Source organism: Chelonus insularis, unplaced genomic scaffold, assembly GCF_013357705.1.
Source record: "Chelonus insularis isolate UGA/USDA-ARS -01 unplaced genomic scaffold, ASM1335770v1 contig_94_pilon, whole genome shotgun sequence".
Classification (NCBI taxonomy): domain Eukaryota; kingdom Metazoa; phylum Arthropoda; class Insecta; order Hymenoptera; family Braconidae; genus Chelonus; species Chelonus insularis.
This window is the reverse complement of record NW_023276783.1, coordinates 1,719,339-1,738,272: the sequence shown is the minus strand read 5'-3', so window position 1 is coordinate 1,738,272 and position 18,934 is coordinate 1,719,339. Positions and strand designations below refer to the sequence as shown.

At 28.1% G+C, this 18,934-nt stretch overlaps 4 protein-coding genes across 6 annotated transcripts; 2 read left to right on the top strand and 2 right to left on the bottom strand.

The window, feature by feature from the left end:
* Positions 1-1,341: 1,341 nt before the first annotated feature.
* On the top strand, positions 1,342-5,000 carry LOC118072841 (Rab interacting lysosomal protein like). 2 transcript variants are annotated; one of them, XM_035092978.1, is made up of 8 exons: positions 1,342-1,618; positions 1,946-2,312; positions 2,384-2,519; positions 2,946-3,073; positions 3,169-3,539; positions 3,801-3,860; positions 4,073-4,171; positions 4,255-5,000. In XM_035092978.1, exons 2-8 carry the CDS (start codon positions 2,001-2,003, stop codon positions 4,376-4,378), a joined length of 1,230 nt encoding a protein of 409 aa, XP_034948869.1. In that variant the 5' UTR covers positions 1,342-1,618; positions 1,946-2,000; the 3' UTR covers positions 4,379-5,000. The 2 variants fall into 2 exon arrangements, with proteins under 2 accessions (XP_034948869.1, XP_034948870.1); XM_035092979.1 differs by lacking the exon at positions 3,801-3,860 and having other exon boundaries at positions 4,255-4,998.
* Positions 5,001-5,325: 325 nt separating this feature from the next.
* pasha (partner of drosha) lies at positions 5,326-8,869 on the bottom strand. The gene is given in 7 exon segments (XM_035092936.1): positions 5,326-5,979; positions 6,070-6,778; positions 6,853-6,984; positions 6,986-7,241; positions 7,312-7,395; positions 7,461-7,896; positions 8,613-8,869. Coding segments are annotated over 6 exon segments (1,947 nt in total). The 5' UTR covers positions 7,894-7,896; positions 8,613-8,869; the 3' UTR covers positions 5,326-5,646.
* Positions 8,870-10,942: 2,073 nt separating this feature from the next.
* Cyp4g15 (Cytochrome P450 4g15) lies at positions 10,943-13,794 on the top strand. 2 transcript variants are annotated; one of them, XM_035093077.1, is made up of 8 exons: positions 10,943-11,102; positions 11,276-11,533; positions 11,612-11,809; positions 12,186-12,438; positions 12,510-12,714; positions 12,791-12,979; positions 13,053-13,290; positions 13,373-13,794. In XM_035093077.1, the coding sequence occupies exons 2-8, from the start codon at positions 11,305-11,307 to the stop codon at positions 13,732-13,734; spliced, it is 1,674 nt and encodes a 557-aa protein (XP_034948968.1). In that variant the 5' UTR covers positions 10,943-11,102; positions 11,276-11,304; the 3' UTR covers positions 13,735-13,794. The 2 variants fall into 2 exon arrangements, with proteins under 2 accessions (XP_034948968.1, XP_034948969.1); XM_035093078.1 differs by having other exon boundaries at positions 11,058-11,188.
* Positions 13,795-14,026: 232 nt separating this feature from the next.
* Positions 14,027-18,392, bottom strand: LOC118072911 (myb-like protein X). The gene is given in 5 exon segments (XM_035093080.1): positions 14,027-15,194; positions 15,196-17,224; positions 17,311-17,463; positions 17,528-17,770; positions 18,139-18,392. Coding segments are annotated over 5 exon segments (2,886 nt in total). The 5' UTR covers positions 18,247-18,392; the 3' UTR covers positions 14,027-14,841.
* Between the last annotated feature and the right edge of the window lie 542 nt (positions 18,393-18,934).

The window sequence follows — 18,934 nt, the reverse complement described above, 5'->3', positions numbered from 1 at the left end:
TACTTGAATTGAATTTAGAAAGAAATTTTTTTAATAATGAAAAGTTAATTATATAATTGAAGTTTATCAACGGTCGCAATTTGTAAATATGTATAAACTATTGCCTATTACATGATTTTTTATAATTTTTTTTATGAAACAAATAATTGGATTTATTATCGTATTATATTTTTACTCAAAAAATTTAAACCTAAATGAATTATTGTTCTGAAATATTAAACATAAGTGTATTTTTTATTGATAGATAGATGCATTAAAATTTATTATTATTATAATTAATTATTATCATTATTATTGATTAAAAAATTAATAGGGTGTATTAAATAATGAATGAATTTAAATGAATGAAAAAACAATTAATAGAGAATGAGTGAATCGATAAATTGTATGCAGTGATATTATTCTCACTATTATTTTAAATGTTTTAATTTCAGCAAGCTTTCCATTCTTGCAAACAACTGATTGCAAGGCTTCCTATAGTTACTATATTATGTATATAAAATCATCATTACTTAAATATCAATTGATGATGTTTCATGTCATCAAGAAAAAACTTCTTAGATCAAAGAATCCAAGTGTTCATTGCTGAAATAAAAAAAATGCTCTCTTCCTAGGTCTATCTGTACTATCTATCTGTCTATCTCGTAATGGTGATCGAAATATTTTTAGGATTAGTGCAATAAATTATATTATCTGATATATTGAAAGTTTAGTATACGTACTTTTTTTATTTATTCATGACCCCAAGGAAATAAATCAATTGATTGATTATCCTACTGAAGATTTGTTGAAAAAACTTTGAGTTCAATAAACTTTTATTTTTAACTTTTTTTGTCCAAACTCTCTGTTATCACTCCATTCACATTCAAAATGATACATTATTTATTTAACAAATATTGAAATGCCATTCATCTATTGATATCTTGAAATATCAAGGATATACTATTTTTGTCAAATCAATTACAATCAGAATACTTATGTCTTGCAGAAAATAATAAAAATGGTTGATTTGTTTAAAAACAACTGAAATTCGAACATAAGTGCGTCACAGACGTTCACAACTACGCACACATATATTGAACGGTAAATAAACACAAGTGCTTCGAAAGTTGTGTCGATAAATTACCCTCCGCTGAGACTGTGTTTGTAAATTTAATTGTATTGTTGTATTACATTTATTATTGATTTATTTATTTAAAAAAAATTGTGAAATTACAATTAGAACTATAAATATTGTTAATTCGTATTAACAATTCAAAAATATAATTGATAATAATTTTTTTTCATATTAATTTTGCTCCATCTATGAGTTGATTTGCACAATAAGAACATACATTTTATTTCGGAGTACACACCTTAGCATTCACAATATGTAACACTTGAAATATTTCTAAAATACATAATTTAGTTTTATCCATCCTCTACAATTGTGCTGTACAAATAATAAGAAAAAAAAACGGTTTTATGTCACTTAACATGGTCTATATTTAATAACTAATTTGTGCTCAAAAGTATCGGAGTCAATTTAAATTCCATCAATATTTCAACGATCTAGAGTGATCATTTTACAACAATAAATACATGTACATTATTATTTGATTCAATTAACCGGTTAAAGGTAGATATGATTCCTTATTGAATTCTATATTTGGAACTTTTTGTCACTTTATTTAATTCAGCATTTATATACTCTACCAGATATTCAATAACTTTAAATCAATTAAAAGATTTGAGAACGTATATGCTTGAATAATAACATTGATTGAACCTTTTCTCTAGTTTTTTCATTGAATTTTTTTTATACATGATACAATCATTACTCATAACATGAATTACATACATTTTTTGTTATAATGAGTCACCGGCATAACAGATTATAAAATATAAGTCGTAATCATAAAATTTTTTATTTCAAAAGAATAACTGCTAGGTGTGTTAATTATAGGTGAAAACAGTAACGTAGCCCAGTTAAACAGCTGATGTTTTAAAATTGCCATTAAATGCCTCTTTATTTGAGAACACATCGAACAAGTGAAATGGAGGAGTATTCAGCAGTTTCAGACATATCTGTTGTAGATGTATATGATATTGCATCGGAAATTGGCAAAGAATGTGAGAAACTAATTGATACCTTTGGTGCTGAGGCTGTAACCGGTCTCATGCCAAAGGTAATTAATGCTTTGGAGCTACTGGAAAATTTTGCAACTAAAAATGAACGGGAAATAACAACTGTGCAAGAATTAACAGCGAAAATTTCACAACTAGAGAATGACAAAATTGGAAAAGCGGAAGATCGACAAAGGTTCGAAAAAGTAAGTATGATTAATTAATCCGTTGAAATCATCCTGAAATAAATGATGTTAAAAGTGTATGTGTTTGATAGGAAGTTGAACAAACAGAGGAACATTGGAGACAAGAATCCAGAGATCTTGTTGGAATGGTTACAAGATTGCAAGAAGAAAATCGACGACTTGCAGAAGCTCTACAAGAATCTCGAAGTGATAATCATCAGGACAGCGGTAAACAAAGTACTAACAATTTCATTTCTCGAAAATATATATTGAGAAATGATTATTTAACATCAAAAATTAATCTTGATAGCATGATAAAAACATTTGAAACAAATTTATTTTAATTTTATGTTAAATTTGTACAAGTAGTTCTTTTGTGTATTTTGTGGAAGATCATAGTCCAATTCAATCAAGTTTACTAGTGAACAAATATTCATGTTATCAATCATATTAACAACTATTAAAAATTATGTATGTATGTAAATATATTTTACAATCAAATTAACATGTGGGTGATTTTACGCTTTTGGAGTATACGCTTGTAGCGATTAAGTATTTTTGCAAAAACAAGAAAACTTGTTATAATTAAACTATAAAAAATTACCCACATGTATATTTACATATAGATGTTATTTTTTTACAAATTTTTTATAGCCTTTACAGCAAGTCAAGAAGTTGATATTGCTGTCTTACAACGATTAAGAAGTATGATCGATAAACAACGAGATCAAATTCGCGCTCGAGATCGTGAATTATCACAAAAAAATATGGAAATTGAAAATGTAACCAAATTCATTACATTTATTTTATTAATTATCCTCTTTTTTCTCAATGATCAATAAGAATAATTCATTTAATTACATTAATATTTTTTTAGCTAACAGTTCAAGTAGAAAAGCTAAGTACAGTCAGCAGAGAACTGAAACGTAAACAACGTCAAGCACAAATGCAAGCACGAGGTCTTGTTGAAGAACGTGCTGACTTTTTAGCCCAATTACAAGATCAAAATCGAGAATTAATTAATTTGAGAGCTCGACTTGGATTAGCACGCAAAGAAAATGAAGATTTATCAAAATCTCAAGGATGTCCGGACCTTACAAATAAAGTAATCTATGATCTAGATGATCCAGATCGACCAAGATTCACTACTGCTGAGCTTAAAGAAATTTTGCATGAACGAAATGAATTAAAAGCTCGGGTATCAGATCTTGAAGATGAACTTGAGATATATCGTCCAAAACCTGAAACGTAAGTAGTATTTTTTTCTAAAAAAATATCAAAGAATGACAAAAATCAAAGCTATTTAATTAAAAACTTATCTTAAATATAATGATTATAAAACAAATATTTCAATGTTATATTTATTTTTTTATTCATTTTAATTAATCAACGATTAATTTTCGAAATTTTTTAATTTTAATTTTTATATATTTTATCACCACATGGTGGCTTGATTCTCGTGATATTCTCAATATTTCCTGATGTTCATTGTGCTGCGAAATCAAACAGCAGTCAACCAGCCATCTTATTCAATTTTGTGCGAAATGTTCGCAGAAATAATTTTTATACGTAAGATTTGTATATGCTTTAACTATACATATATAATTTTTATTTGATATCCATTTTCGCAAAAAATAAAAATCATTAATTGAAGATTTTGATATTAAACTAACAAAAACAAATACTAACCACGCTTGGGAATTGCATAGTTAAATTATGCATTTTTTTGCTATAATATTCAAATTTAAGATTTAATATATTCATAAATTCATTATTTATAGGCCAGAGGATGATAAAGAGGCTCCTGTACAAGGACCATTACCATATGAACCAGACGATGCTCCATGGAAAAAATCATCTGAATCTGGAATTCGCAAATTGTATATTGAAATATTTAGATAATTATTACAAATAGCTATTTACTATTCTGATTCAAATAAGAAAACAAAAATATTTATTTCAGCTTTCGGAAAATATTTTCTGAGACATCTGGTAATCTCTTAGGAGGCAGCAGCCCTCGAAGAAGTCTCTCTAGTCTATCAAAAATGGCCCTTTCGGGCAACGGTGCCAATGATACGTCAATATAAATTACATGTTTTGAGTGATAAATTTTTATTAGCTTTATGTTGTTCTTATATACATTTTATGTTTAACAATTACCATGGTATGAAGAGTAAAATTGATTAAATAGATCAGACATTATAATAATATAACATTAGATCTAGTCTATTGAGAACAAATAATAATATGATTAAACCTAGAATTTTTGTCGCGTTTTTCGGTCATAAATAGTTAAATTATTTATTTATCTCTTTATTATCGAAAAAGTGTTGATTAAAATTTTAGCCAAAATATATTCTACTTCTCAATGACCGTAAGAATTACGTAAACAAAATTTGACATATAGATCTTAAACTAACGTATACGTACTGAAAACAGTAGAACAAAAGTAAGTAAAATAGGGAAATTTATTTTATGAATTGTCTTCAACTTCAAAATTACCGATCAAGTATTGAAAAAAGATAACAATAGAATCTTGTTTTGTTTACATTCCAATAAATTTTTTAGGCCAAATAAACTACTAAATTACTCTAAAAACATTACAATTAATTTTATCGTACAGAATAAGTGAACCTTAATATTCATATTATCATTTAACATTTATTTTTAAAATAGTAATGATAAAAAATAGATCTACTTTCGTAGGAAAAAATGAAAAATACATATCTCAATTATTTTTTATGAGAATTTATTTGTAATACTCAATTTTAAAAAATTTCACTTTATTGATAAACAATTAATTACAGAATCATTAAATAAACAATAAACTGATTTATTATTGTGAACCAAGTATAAAATGAGTTAAAAGTTGTTAATTTTAAATAAATTTTATCTAAAATGAAATTCACTATGATAACATCATTGATTTTTTAATTATGTAATAAATTAAATCCCATTACACATTGTAAAAGAAATATTTAAAAACTATCAGCTCTTTAAAAAAAAAAGAAATACTGAAATGTAAAGTGTTTCAAAAAATGAAATATCTACCAATTTTACAATTAATTAATTAAATGTTAACCAATGCTTAGACAAAAAATTATATTAATGTAAAAACTATAACATTTGACATTATCATTAAACTAAATGAAATTGAGTTGTGTTTTTTTTTCACCCCAAGTAAACTTTGTTAACATTAACAGGCTAGTATTAGCTATTATTGGCAGCTACACAACTTTGTAAGTCTCACGGTTTTCACGTACTAGATAGAATTCTTAATAATTTTAATGAATTATATTATTTATAAATAAAAAATAACTTAAACATCTATATTAGATGGCTTTGACTAGTTACACTACAAGTCAACATTATTTAAATTGGCAGCAGATCCAGTTGGAAGATCGGGTGATATAAATTTACCAATTGGCTGTATTGCTTGACGTTGCTCTGATAATTTCTTCATTTCTTGACGTAATTTTTCTAAAATTGCATGATTTGGTTGATTTACGGCAGCTTTTCCTTGCAATAATGTGATTTCTTGTTCCAATTGTTTCTTCTCTTTAAAAGATTTAACACTTCGAGATCCATAAAGACGTAAAAGAGATCCCCACGATTGAATATGAGGATGCAAACGTTGTAGGATTGCTTGTGCAGCCCGTTGTTTACCATCTTTTTTATTTCTACATACCTAAACAGAATCAATAAATTGTTTTATTTAATCACACTTCATTAGAATATTTAAACTTCAATGGAATATTTGAGATTCAAATTAACGTACCACAGTCGCTTCATGTTTTCCTACCCTCATGGTAAATTCATTTCTTTGATGTTTCAAAGTATTAACAGAATAATTTATGTGCATGTCACCAAGACCAAAGTTTCGTTGTAAACATGTGATTAAAATAGCATGCGGAGAAGGTTCTGTTGTTTTTGCACAAAACTCAGCCACTCGTGGGTCAGTGATTGAAATTTCATCAAAAAATGATAAATCTGCATCAGAATTACTCCTTGATGCTTTTATTGTTCGACCGGAATTCATTGAATCTTCGGCCACTTCACCTGAGATTTTGTCTCTCATTTGTGGAATCAAAATCTCCAAAGTTTTTCTGGCAGCATTAGCTTTAGCTTGTTTTTTACTACTCCCAAAACCACTTCCGTACTCCATGTCATTTATACAAACAATAGCTGAATATGGCGTGGCAGCATTTTCTAACTCTTTGAATTTATATGTTGGCTGCTTTTTTAGAGCATGTTGTACATACTCATGTAAAATACAAACATAACTTTTTCCCGATGGATTCATGATCCAATGTTTTGGAGGTCTTTGACCAACATTATCGTCACCGGTACCTGGACTTCCGTTTGTTGAACCTGTGCCGCTACCGATAGGGAATGTTATCAATTTTGTACCATCAGGTAACGTTGGTCTTTCCAATTGTTTACGATTTTTCTTATTTTTAGTGAATTTTCTTCGTGCCGACCATGACCTAAGAAATTTCATTTAATATTTACAACATTGAAATTATCATTTTTTGAAAAATTCAATTGAAAGTAAACTTACTGAAATCTCATGACTTTAATTGTTTTAAACCTAAAAAGTGATTGGCAGTAATTACGTAATCGTTCGCTGTCAAGTGAATGGGCTGCTAAATTTTCTTGAATAGTTTCAATTTTAGCACTAGGTAAAGCTACATGTATCAACACCACTTGACTCTCGTTCTTTTTGTTTTTGTTTTTCTTCTTCTTCTTCTTGCAATGCTCGTCTATATTGTAGACAAGGTACTGCACTTACTGGTACTTCATGCTTACGAACACTTCCTGGTCCAAGAAAATAAGGTTTTGCTAATGTACAAACTCTACTTTGTTTATGTAAATACAGAGGCATCCCACTATTATGTGTTACTTGAACCCAACCTTCTGGTAAAACATCGAAATGATTGTGACCAATTTCTATAAAAAATCATATATACATATTTATTTCTTATTAAAACGGACCTATGTAACAAATCAATTTTCTTACCATCTAAAACTAATTTCTCTTTCTCTTCATACGGCATGCAATCACCACGATCTTTTCGTTTATTTTTAAATTCATCCGGAAGTCCTGAAATAGTAGATCATACCAATTAAATTATCTGAAAATCATTAATAAAAATTTCACTATCATACCTTCATCTAACATGGCTTCAATTTCTTCATCAGGAACATCAGAGTCGATGCTATCATTACTGTCCGAATCACACCTCGATCCTTCTTGATCTGAATGATGATCAAGATCATCGAGTACATCAAATTGTCGTAAATCATCATTAGAAGGACCTTCATCCATTTCTGAACTAGGTGATTCTTCATTTTTGCTAAGATTATTACAATCATTATATTCTATATTGCTTTCTATACTTCCATTAATTTTATTTCGGTACTGTTGATCATCGTAAACATCTTCGGATGTTGATTCTTCATTGTTCTTATTTAGACAATTAGTCTTCATGAAAATACCTTGTGATAACTCTACCGGAACGTTGCCATTTTTGAATGGACATTCAGATATCTTTCGTTTCTTCATTGAAGGTTCAGTATTTTCTTCTTCGTGGGGATTCATTTTCTGCTAAAAATACTCAATTATTAGGTGATCATTACCTACACAACAATAGGATTAATAAATATTATAGGCATTATTGCCTATGGCAAATAGCTAAATATACTACGTTTAGTGTTTATAGTAATAATTAGTTTTATTTTTTTGTTTATGAGAATCATGAAATAAATGAAGATGTGAAGAAGCGTGTCGTATGGCTACGTCGCTTTCACCAATGAGTCCAAAGTCCAATCAAATTGAAACCATTCATATCACAAGAATGGCAATGAAAATTGGACATTTGCATTGATGTTAGCAGTTCGGAGCCTCTCACATATCATCGTTAATACGGTGATTATTTATTCGTTTGCAAATATTTACTGTGATTTATATCTTTAAGTAATGGTTATTTGTTTGGTAGTTTATGACTTCTTTTGTTTTTTAGAGTACTATTCACCAGGCTACCCCAAACATCAGACAAAAATGACATTGACAAATCATTCCTGTAGCTGATAGGGTTTAACCATGAATTATTGATTTATTATATATAAGAAAATTTTGTCTTACTGACTGTTCACTTAATTGTGTATAAATAGTAATTATAATTAATTTTTGATCGATTAATCAAAATATACATATAAATGTTAAAATGAAAGCTCAACAATAGACAAATGGTTGAACAAACATTTGTTCTTTAGTCTTGATTATCTACACTAAAACATAAAGAGAAATCAAACGTATACCTTATGTTAATTTTTACCACTTTTATAATTAAGCAACACTAATATTATAAATTTTATAATTTTATATTAATTTTTACTGCAAATTTTACAGTAAACTGAACGAAAATGCTAAACTGAACTAAAATGTAGAAAAACTACCATCGTCAGAAGCCATTTTGCAACGCCATACTGATTTAGACAGAACACCAAGACGCCCTCTACAATGAAAAAAAAACATTATTAATAAAATGTAACCTTCTTTATCAACAATCACTTTAACAGTATTCCCAAAATCAAATAACAGTTGAAATAATAATAAAATAATTATAAAGCAAAGTTATAGTAATTGGAAAACAATATAAAATAATTTCTTTCATTTTTCTTACACAAATAAATCATCTTTCATCACTTTATACATTAATTGAGTAAATATCGTAATTAACCTCAGATTAATAAAATATATTATACGTTTGAAAATGAATACTCATACGCTTTTCATCAACTTAAGTTGATTTATAAAATATCGATTTCGTAAAAGTCAACTCAAGAATATAATGACCAGTTTATACTAGTGTATGAATTAGTAAATTTATTATTATGAAAAAAAAAAAAACAAAATAAATATAATTATATAAGATACTCATAATATAATATGTAAACATAGGTTGAAATAGAACGTACAATTTTAATACGTTTTTACAACGAAATTATTTTTATTCTTTTTCAACTATATCTGCGTTTATTTGAGAACAACTTGAACGGAGTTATCAGGTTTCTCTGAAACGACGATATCACTTTGAGCACAACAACGATGAGTTGAGGGTCAATAGTGTCTTATAACCTGGATATCCGGTGATTGTAATCATTTTAATGCGTTTTAATGTTATAAACGAAATTCCCACGTGTATGCTCACGTACATACAACGAAATAATTGCATTTCATTATGAACATATATGATCATTCAAATATTTCAGTCTTTCCTCAATAATTTTGCAGGTATTTTTAATTAAAATTTTTTTTTTTTTTCATTTCCATTATTAAAAAAATTCCATCCAACTTCCAGATATCATTCTTCATACTTATGATGACTTTCTCATGTACTGTAAAAGGGAAATTTTTACCCTGTAGCACTTCGTGTTTGCCTGATACTTGGACAATCGCATATGTAGAGGGAGTCACAAAATCAGCCGTCTGTTTTATATAAATATCTACCAGAAGGCTTTTATGAGGGTTGTTTTTCAATAAAAAGTAAAAATTTTGATGTCACTCAAATCCTTTACTCTCACTTTCAATGCCTTATTCTGCATACATCGGAAATAGTTGGGTATGATGAAACACATACGTATATTAACGATATCATACGTGAAGGAGCCCTTTGACCTAGTAATGGCTTTACATGCTATCCTAATACACAAAGTTGCTGAATAGTGAACTTTGTTGCTATGGAAACCGCTTGCTCACACTGTAAATTATATGAGTTATTATCAAACTATTTAGAGTTTTTTTGAAACTTTCTACATAATTATAATAATAAATATTATATAATATAAATAATCTATAATTAATGAACTCTATTTATTTTCAGCTTATTGAACTCCAAAAAAATTTCCATCCACAATATGCTGATGGTTTTTTAGACGACTCATAATGTGTTCAGAAGTAAACTTAAGCTAATAGAGGAAAAAAAGTTATTGTTCTTGGATGAATTTTTAAATTTATGTTTATGAAACAGATATCGTAGTCATGTTGGTTTTTGATTACAATTTATTATGTGTCATCGGAATTATTAAAGAAGGATTCATGAATAAGGAATAAAGTAGTATTCAATACGTATGAGATGCATTCGAGTATAAACTTGAAAATATTTAGATGTATTTACATTGTCGGTTAAAATGCAAACGTAAAATATTATTGTGTGCTAATAATCTTATTCTGATGATTAAATCATACAAAATTCAAGTATTAATGATTCGTCAGCATTTCACACAAAAATTTAAACATTTAAATATGATTTATACACCAAATAATATTTAAAGCATGAATCAGATATTTTCTTTAAATGAATCTCCTTTAATTTGCAATTATGTTTTAATTAAACTACTTTTTTTTTAAATATTAAAAAAGCATAGTTGATTAAATAACAATAATTGTTAATACAAAATCGATGGAGCCATTGCAAAAAATTGTCATGTTGATGAATTATTTGTATGATTGATGAGCATGAATTTGACAAAATAGTTATGAATAATTTAAAAAAATAGAAAATTAATAATAGAAGTAGCTGTATTCTATTAAAAATTTTATGTACATTGGTTGCAATTGACGTGATTGCATATCTATTAATCACAATGAGCAACCTCTGGCCTAGGTGAAAAATTAGAGGGAGAGGGAGAAAACGTGAATAGGTGAGGAACATGCTTATAAAAGCCTCAAAGTGCGTGGCAGTAAGTAGTTCGGTGGTTGTTTGTCTATTGAAATTCGTCCAATTCTTTTGGATTACTTTATTGTAGGTGGGTGATTCTCAAATTTTAAAGTTTTACAGCCACTATTAAAGAATTGAAAAAGTTTTGAAGTTTTAATTGATTAATTTACACTTGTTAGTGAAAATTTTACAATAAGTGTTTTATCAAACGATTAAAAATACTATTAATAATTTAGTTTAAACGTGTGTATATGTTTGCAGATATTGTAAAGGGAAATTAAAGTCATAAAATGTCTGCAGCCGGTCCGGAAATAGTTGCTGGCACAGTGGCAACAACAGCCGCCACTGGCATGTCAGCATCTTCGGTGTTTTTAACACTTCTTGTTCCAGCACTTGTTTTGTGGTTTGTTTACTACAGAATATCTCGACGACACTTAATTGAATTAGGAAATAAACTTCCTGGTCCTCCTGGACTTCCACTTATTGGTAATGCAGCCGAATTCATGGGAAGTCCTGACAGTAAGTTATCCTTTTTAAATCATTTTTCCCAAATGACCTTTAAATGACTGGAAATGCTGATCCTTTAACTTACTGTAGGCATCTTCCGTAACATCATGAGGCGTTCATTTGAATTTGATCAAGTTGTAAGACTATGGATTGGACCAAAATTGTTGGTGTTCTTAGTTGATCCACGTGATGTTGAAGTCATTCTTTCTAGTCACGTTTACATAGATAAATCAGCAGAGTACCGATTTTTCCAGCCATGGCTTGGTAATGGACTCCTTATTTCAACTGGTAAAGACTTTACGTATTCATTTATCTCTATGATGTAAAATGTATAAATAAGGGAAAAGTAGTGTGATATGTAACATAAATATACTCGTCGTAAGTATGTATATTGCCATCATTCTAATAGAGAGTGAAATGCGGCTTAACCAGGAAGAAATCTTGACTGCAATCTTGGAACATGCTTTCTCTTATATCTCGGCCAATTGGTTACTTAATCTTAAACTCTAGTCCTCTAATTCTTCCTTATGAGTTTTTTATATTATTTAACATTTTTCAAGAGTAGTATTTTTTAAATCCAAAAATTACTATGCATTATTAAGCTACCATATAAAAATAGTTTTAACAAATGAAGCAAAATAAATCGTTGATTTTTCATTTATAGGACCAAAATGGAGAGCTCATCGTAAATTGATTGCTCCAACTTTCCATTTGAATGTATTAAAGAGTTTCATTGATTTATTCAATGCTAATTCCCGAGCCGTTGTTGAAAAAATGCGCAAAGAAGAAGGCAAAGAATTCGATTGTCATGATTACATGTCTGAGACAACAGTCGAAATTTTATTAGAAACTGCAATGGGTGTGTCAAAAACTACACAAGATCGAAGCGGATTTGAATATGCCATGGCTGTAATGAAGTAAGATCTAATTTTATTATTTACTATGCAATTTTTATTTAACTTTACTCATTTGCAATTATTACAATTAGAATGAGTGAAATCCTTCATTTGCGTCACACTCGCGTTTGGTTGAGACCGGACTGGCTTTTCAATCTTACGAAATATGGAAAAGATCAAATCCAATTATTAGACATCATTCACAGTCTCACAAAAAAAGTAATCCAAAAGAAAAAGGAAGACTTTAAAGCCGGAAAACGTAACTTTATCAGCACATCGGACTCCAAAGAAACTAAAGTAAATAAAAGAATAAATTAACTAAATTAAATATTTTGCGGCATATAAATATCTTTAAAAAATTTTTATTTTTAAGGCTACTAGCGTTGAAGGACTTTCTTTCGGTCAATCAGCAGGATTGAAGGATGATCTTGATGTTGATGATAATGATGTTGGCGAAAAGAAGAGGTTGGCATTCTTGGATCTTCTTATGGAAGCTGGACAAAACGGAAACGTTTTATCTGAACAAGAAGTTAAAGAGCAAGTTGATACTATTATGTTCGAGGTAATAATAATTTTATTACTAAGCTAAATCTTTATATTTACTTGTCATTAGATTTATAATAATTTTTTTTCAGGGTCATGACACAACTGCTGCTGGCTCTAGTTTCTTCTTGTCAATGATGGGCTGTCATCCAGACATTCAAGAAAAAGTAATTCAAGAATTAGATGAAATATTCGGTGATAGTGACAGACCAGTTACATTCCAAGATACATTGGAAATGAAATACCTTGAAAGATGCTTGATGGAAACTCTTCGATTGTATCCACCTGTACCCATCATTGCTCGTCAAATCAATACTGACCTTAAACTCGGTAAAAAAAAATTTTTTTATTGGCGCACAAAATGTTTCTATACCATGACATACAACTCATTTGATATTGAATTTTTTTTCAGTAACCGGTGATTATGTCATACCAGCTGGCTGTACAGTCGTTATTGGTACATTTAAGATGCACCGTCAACCCCATATCTATCCCAATCCGGATACTTTCAATCCAGATAACTTCTTACCTGAAAAGACAGCCAATCGTCACTACTATGCATTCATTCCATTCTCTGCAGGACCAAGATCTTGTGTAGGACGTAAATATGCCATGCTTAAACTGAAAATTCTTCTTGCAACAATCTTGAGAAACTACCGTGTTAGATCAGACATCAAAGAATCTGACTTCAGACTACAAGCTGATATTATTCTTAAGAGAGCAGAAGGATTCAAAGTTCGACTTGAACCAAGAACTCGTGGCGTTAAAGCTTAAATAATTTACAAAGTTTTGTAAATGTTGTAAAAAAAATTATTAATTTTATTTTTTCAGTAATTTTGTGTTACAAATTAATTTTTTTGTTTAATAATTAATTATTTTAAGTGACGTTACTGTATTGTATTTTTGTTTTAAGCAATGGTATTTACGGCTTAACAATAAATAACAGATCGTCTATAGTAAAGTGATGGTATTATTTCTTTTTTTATATTATGCTCTACTAATTGCGGAAATAAAAGTTTTAAATCATGCTAAACAATTAAAGTGTTAAAAATAATAGTAACGTAGGTATTTTTTAAATTTAATCATTATTCATTAATTATTAATATTTATATTTCTTATATATAGTTAAATACAATTTATGTACATATAAAGATTTTGGAAATAAGTGCTTCACACGCAAATTCAATTCACTCACATATGTGTCCACTCCTTAAGAAAATATTATGCAATATTATTTAAATGTTCTAAATTATACTATCGAGTATAGTATTACGTAATAATATAATAATCATTATAAACTGTTATGAATTCATTCTCATTTATCGTGCAATTTATTGTTGGAAAGAAAATTACTTTGTTTGATTTCGACCAATTTCAAACAAATCAATTCTCTATTTACTGTAAAGTTTTAACGCAATAAGACATTGGAATTAAAATTTTTTGGAATCATAGTCGATCTATCATAAACTTATTCATTTTTACTTTTGCTACGATTTTTAAATTTCGTAATTAGATTCTTCACGTATTTATTTACACTTTAAAATGAATTAATTGCATTCAACGGAAAACAATACATTCGAATATTTCATCGACATGAAAAAAAATCAAATTCAAATCAAGTTATTTATAATTTTTTAAAAATTTTATTACCGCCCGGTTTAAGAATAAAACAAAATAATTTAAATCACGTTTTTTTATCGAGTACAATTGTATAAACAGTACTTTATGATATTATTTAAAATTATTAACAATAAATAAAGAATCCATTCAACAATAGTAATTTTTAATGATATAAAAACTTGTCTGCTCATATGTTATATCATGACGTGTGATTTAAAAGTTTTCAATGACAAAATTAATATATAAAATTACTAATGATATTTATGGTTCTTCACCATTTTCACTATTCGTTACATTTAATTCACTTAAAGATTTATCATCATTACTTATTATCTTTAATTCCACACTATTCTCAATATTTTCAAGATCTGCTTGCTCGATTTGTTTTGAATCATTGATGTGAGTTCTTATTTTTTCCATTTCTTGTTCTATTAATGCTCCTTCGTCTTCATTATCGGATATATTTTTTTTCAAAGTTTCATTGCTGCAATTTTTATCATTTTTTACCGTTTTGTCAGCTAACTGTTCTTCATTTTCATTTTCATCATCAACATTTTCATCATTGAGTGAAGTCTCATCTTTATTATTTGCTAAAGAATCATTAATTGTCTCATCATGCAAAACATTGTGATGATTCTTTAATATCTTCAAGTTGTCCATTTTTCTTTTCTCCCTCACTTATTTCCTTTTCTTCTTTACTTTTCTCCTTTACTTCCTCATTATGTGCCTTTCCTCCCTCACTTTTTTCTTCTTTTTCCTCACTTTGTTCTCTTTCTTCTTCACTTTGTTCTTTTTCTTTCTTATCTTTTTTCTCTCCTTCCTTTACACTATCATCGTTCTCATTATTATCATTTATTTTTATGTGGCTGTTTTCATCCATGTTATTAATAACTGATTCTATTTTATTAGTTTCCTCTTTTTTTTCATTCTCTTCACACTTATCGGGATCCACTAAATTCTTATTATCATATGATATATCAGACGTACTTTCTGTATTTTTTTCTGATGTTTTCTCATCAACATTTTCATTATTTTTATCTGTTTTTTCTTTAAATTCACATATACTATCATCTACATTACTGTCAGTAGACGTAAAATGATGGTTATCTGTATTATCTTTCTTGTGATCTTCTTGACTTATATTACCATTGTCACTAGAAGTATCAACAGCTATAAGACTATCTTTTTGTTCATTTTGATCTTCTTTAGCTTCATGTTTCTCATTATCATCAGCTTTTTCTTCATCTTTACTGATGCTTTTAATACTATTACTACCATTATTTTGTTTACTATCATTATTATTACATTTTTCGTCATTGTCTTCATTACGGTTATTATCATTTTTTTCATCGTTTATTGTTTCAATATTTTCACTACTGCTACTAGTTTTATTATTTTCACATTCTTTTGAAATATTGTCAGCCGTTTGTGTTTTATTATGAATTTCATTTTCAACATCTTTATTGCATGACTTGTCTGCCGAAGGTTCTTCTGATAGCTCGGTATCAAGTGGATCAACCTCTTTTTCATTATTTACATCATTTATAACATCTGAAATTTCATCATTTCGTTCTGTTTCATTGTTCTTTAATTTATTTTCAGTATTGTCAGTTATTGAAACCTTCTTTAAAATAACTTCAAGGCTTTTTGAATGAGTTAACTCATGAGTTAAGCCATCAACTCGATTATCAAAATCATTATGACAAATATTGCAAGTATATGGACGACTATTTTCACTATCACTTTCAACTTTGCGATGGCTTAGTTTATTCATTTTTTTATTTGTCTTTGATGACCTACTTTCTTCAATACTTGAAATCGAAGAGTTTGACTTATTTCTAGTTCGTTTTCGGCCACGATTCGTAGCATTTGATATATTTTTTTTATTTATTTTCTCTGATGATGAATTAAGTTTTGACACTTCATTAGTTTTTTTCTGAGACTTAGACTTGTTTGTTTCAGATGAATTTTTTTTCTCAGGCAATTGACGACTTGCAACAACTCGAACTACTTCGACACTTTTAGCTCGACTAGAACGTAAACATTTTCTCTCTATTTGTTCAATCTGGACACTGCTTGCTCTAGTTCGAGTAGATTTTTTCAAATTTAAATCCTTTTTTGGTTTTTTTAATGGTTTACAATCATTTTGATTATTTTTTCGTTTAGATTTTGATATCGTTTTAGATTTTTTCGGTCCCGGTTTGCTTTCTTCCATTGTACTATCATCAGATATTGTATATATAGAATCAGAATTATCATCTTTCTCTATAGTTGATGGTTTGTTATCAGAAGATGTAAAAATATCTTTAAGAAAAACACAACAAAGTTTTGTCTCAGTGCTAATTTTGCGTCTCTTTCCATGATTACTATCACTCGGATCCATTTTTAACCAACATTGTCTACAAACTGTGAGGCCTGAGGTATGATAACGAAACATATCATCACCAATTGGAATTTTTGCGTGACATTCTTCACATTGTCGTTCGTAAGGAAATGAACTAGAGCCGTTAGATCGTAATCTTCTTGGAGTATTTTCTGATATTGAGCTTGTATCACTGTCCATATCTGATAAAGTATCTTTTGTGAATTTAGTTGGTGATGATTTTACTGACGTAGTTTTTCGCCGTACTACATTAGTTCTTATCTATTATTATAAAAGAATTCAAAAAAATTAAAATGCATTGTCGATAAGTATTTCCAATAGTAATCAATCATACATTTCTTACTTACTTTTTCCATGTTTGGTGATTTAATTTCGCCGCTGAGAACTTTTTTTAAATGATCAGAATGGTCAGTTAAAATGCATTTTAAATCAAACAATACATCCAAATTATAACGACAATCCAAGCAGATTGATAAATTTGAAAAATTTCCTTGTACAAACTAATAAATATCACAATTAGTTAAATAATAAAACATAAATTTAATTAGAAAAAAATTATCTTACATCAATGTGAAATAGACGATGAATTTTTTCCTGTGGATTATTTAATGGATTTTCGTTGATCAAGTCAAATATTAAACCTTTTCGACCAGGTTCCATACATAAGCTGCAGTATCCATGTTTTTTGTAAAGCATACCATTTTCTACTTGCGTCTTTTTATATTTTTTTACAAATTTACTACATTGATCTAACTCGTACGCACACTTGTGACATATTTTTGTTGAAGGAAGATCTGATTTTTTTGTCTACAATCATAAATTAAATTATTAATTATTTTTTATTCACTTCTCATCACATTAGTGGAATTAATTGGTAAAAACAATGGTTCTTCTTTAGATTCAAACAAATAGAAAACACTGAATCTTTATATATATACATGTATATAATATATATGTATAGACGAGTAACCTCTACGGTATGATGAGTAGATAAACTGGATCACCGCAATAACTATCATAGAAAAATTTTGGAGTAAATACTCCAATTTTATAGAAGATACTGATGTATATATATTTATTTGTACACATGTTTATACATAAAACATATATATGTATATTATCCTGTGTAAATGAATGTATTAAAATTAATGTTATACTGAATTTAAAAAATTTACCTTCAAAGATAAACATGTTTCAATGTTATCACGGAAATTGTTATTCGAGAAAATGTCGAGAAGAATACCCTCATCCGAAGCGCAAATTAAACAATATTGTGGTGGCATGATTAAGTGTTAAAAATAAATGTAATTATTATTTATTAATTTAACTGAATGTACTTTTGTATGTTATAAAAAACTCGAATTAATTACAATGAAAAACAATTATAACAGACATTATCAGAAATACACAATTTGGCGGCAGTATATGCATACATATATAGTTTAAGTGGCCAAAAATTGATATTGAACCGCGTCAACCGTCATTTTATTATTGTGCAAACAACAAACAGAAATAATACTGTAGCTCCCTCTGATTCTTAATTTCGCTGGTGAACTTATTTTTTCAATGCACAATTTGTAAATCAAAGGGTTAAGATGATCAATAATTATTCAAATTATCATAGAATAGAGAATAATGAAAAAAATGTTAATTTTTAATTAATAGCTATTATTTTAATAATGATAATACTTATAGAAATTATCTATATTGTCTAATAATTCAAAACATTTAAAGAGGGATTATTTGTGGGACAATAGATTGATAGTTTTATTGAAGAAATATTAATACAGTAATACAAAGTGCTTAGTACACACATTATAAAAATGAAATCAATTTATTAATTCATTCACATATACTCATATTTTAATAGTATGAATAAATAATTTATTTTTTTATAAGGGAAATGAATTAAATTACTATTCTGAATTATTAAATTGTTATAATAACAATATATATAATCGATTTATCGCA

Excerpts from the sequence above, each read along its gene's own strand:
- LOC118072841 (XM_035092978.1), top strand. The coding sequence starts at position 2,001 with ATGCCTCTTTATTTGAGAACACATCGAACAAGTGAAATGGAGGAGTAT. Across the intron at positions 2,520-2,945 it reads TGATAATCATCAGGACAGCG|CCTTTACAGCAAGTCAAGAA; the intron begins GTAAACAAAGTA and ends AATTTTTTATAG. Across the intron at positions 3,540-3,800 it reads TATCGTCCAAAACCTGAAAC|CAGTCAACCAGCCATCTTAT; the intron begins GTAAGTAGTATT and ends GAAATCAAACAG.
- Cyp4g15 (XM_035093077.1), top strand. The coding sequence starts at position 11,305 with ATGTCTGCAGCCGGTCCGGAAATAGTTGCTGGCACAGTGGCAACAACA. Across the intron at positions 11,534-11,611 it reads ATTCATGGGAAGTCCTGACA|GCATCTTCCGTAACATCATG; the intron begins GTAAGTTATCCT and ends AACTTACTGTAG. Across the intron at positions 13,291-13,372 it reads CAATACTGACCTTAAACTCG|TAACCGGTGATTATGTCATA; the intron begins GTAAAAAAAAAT and ends ATTTTTTTTCAG.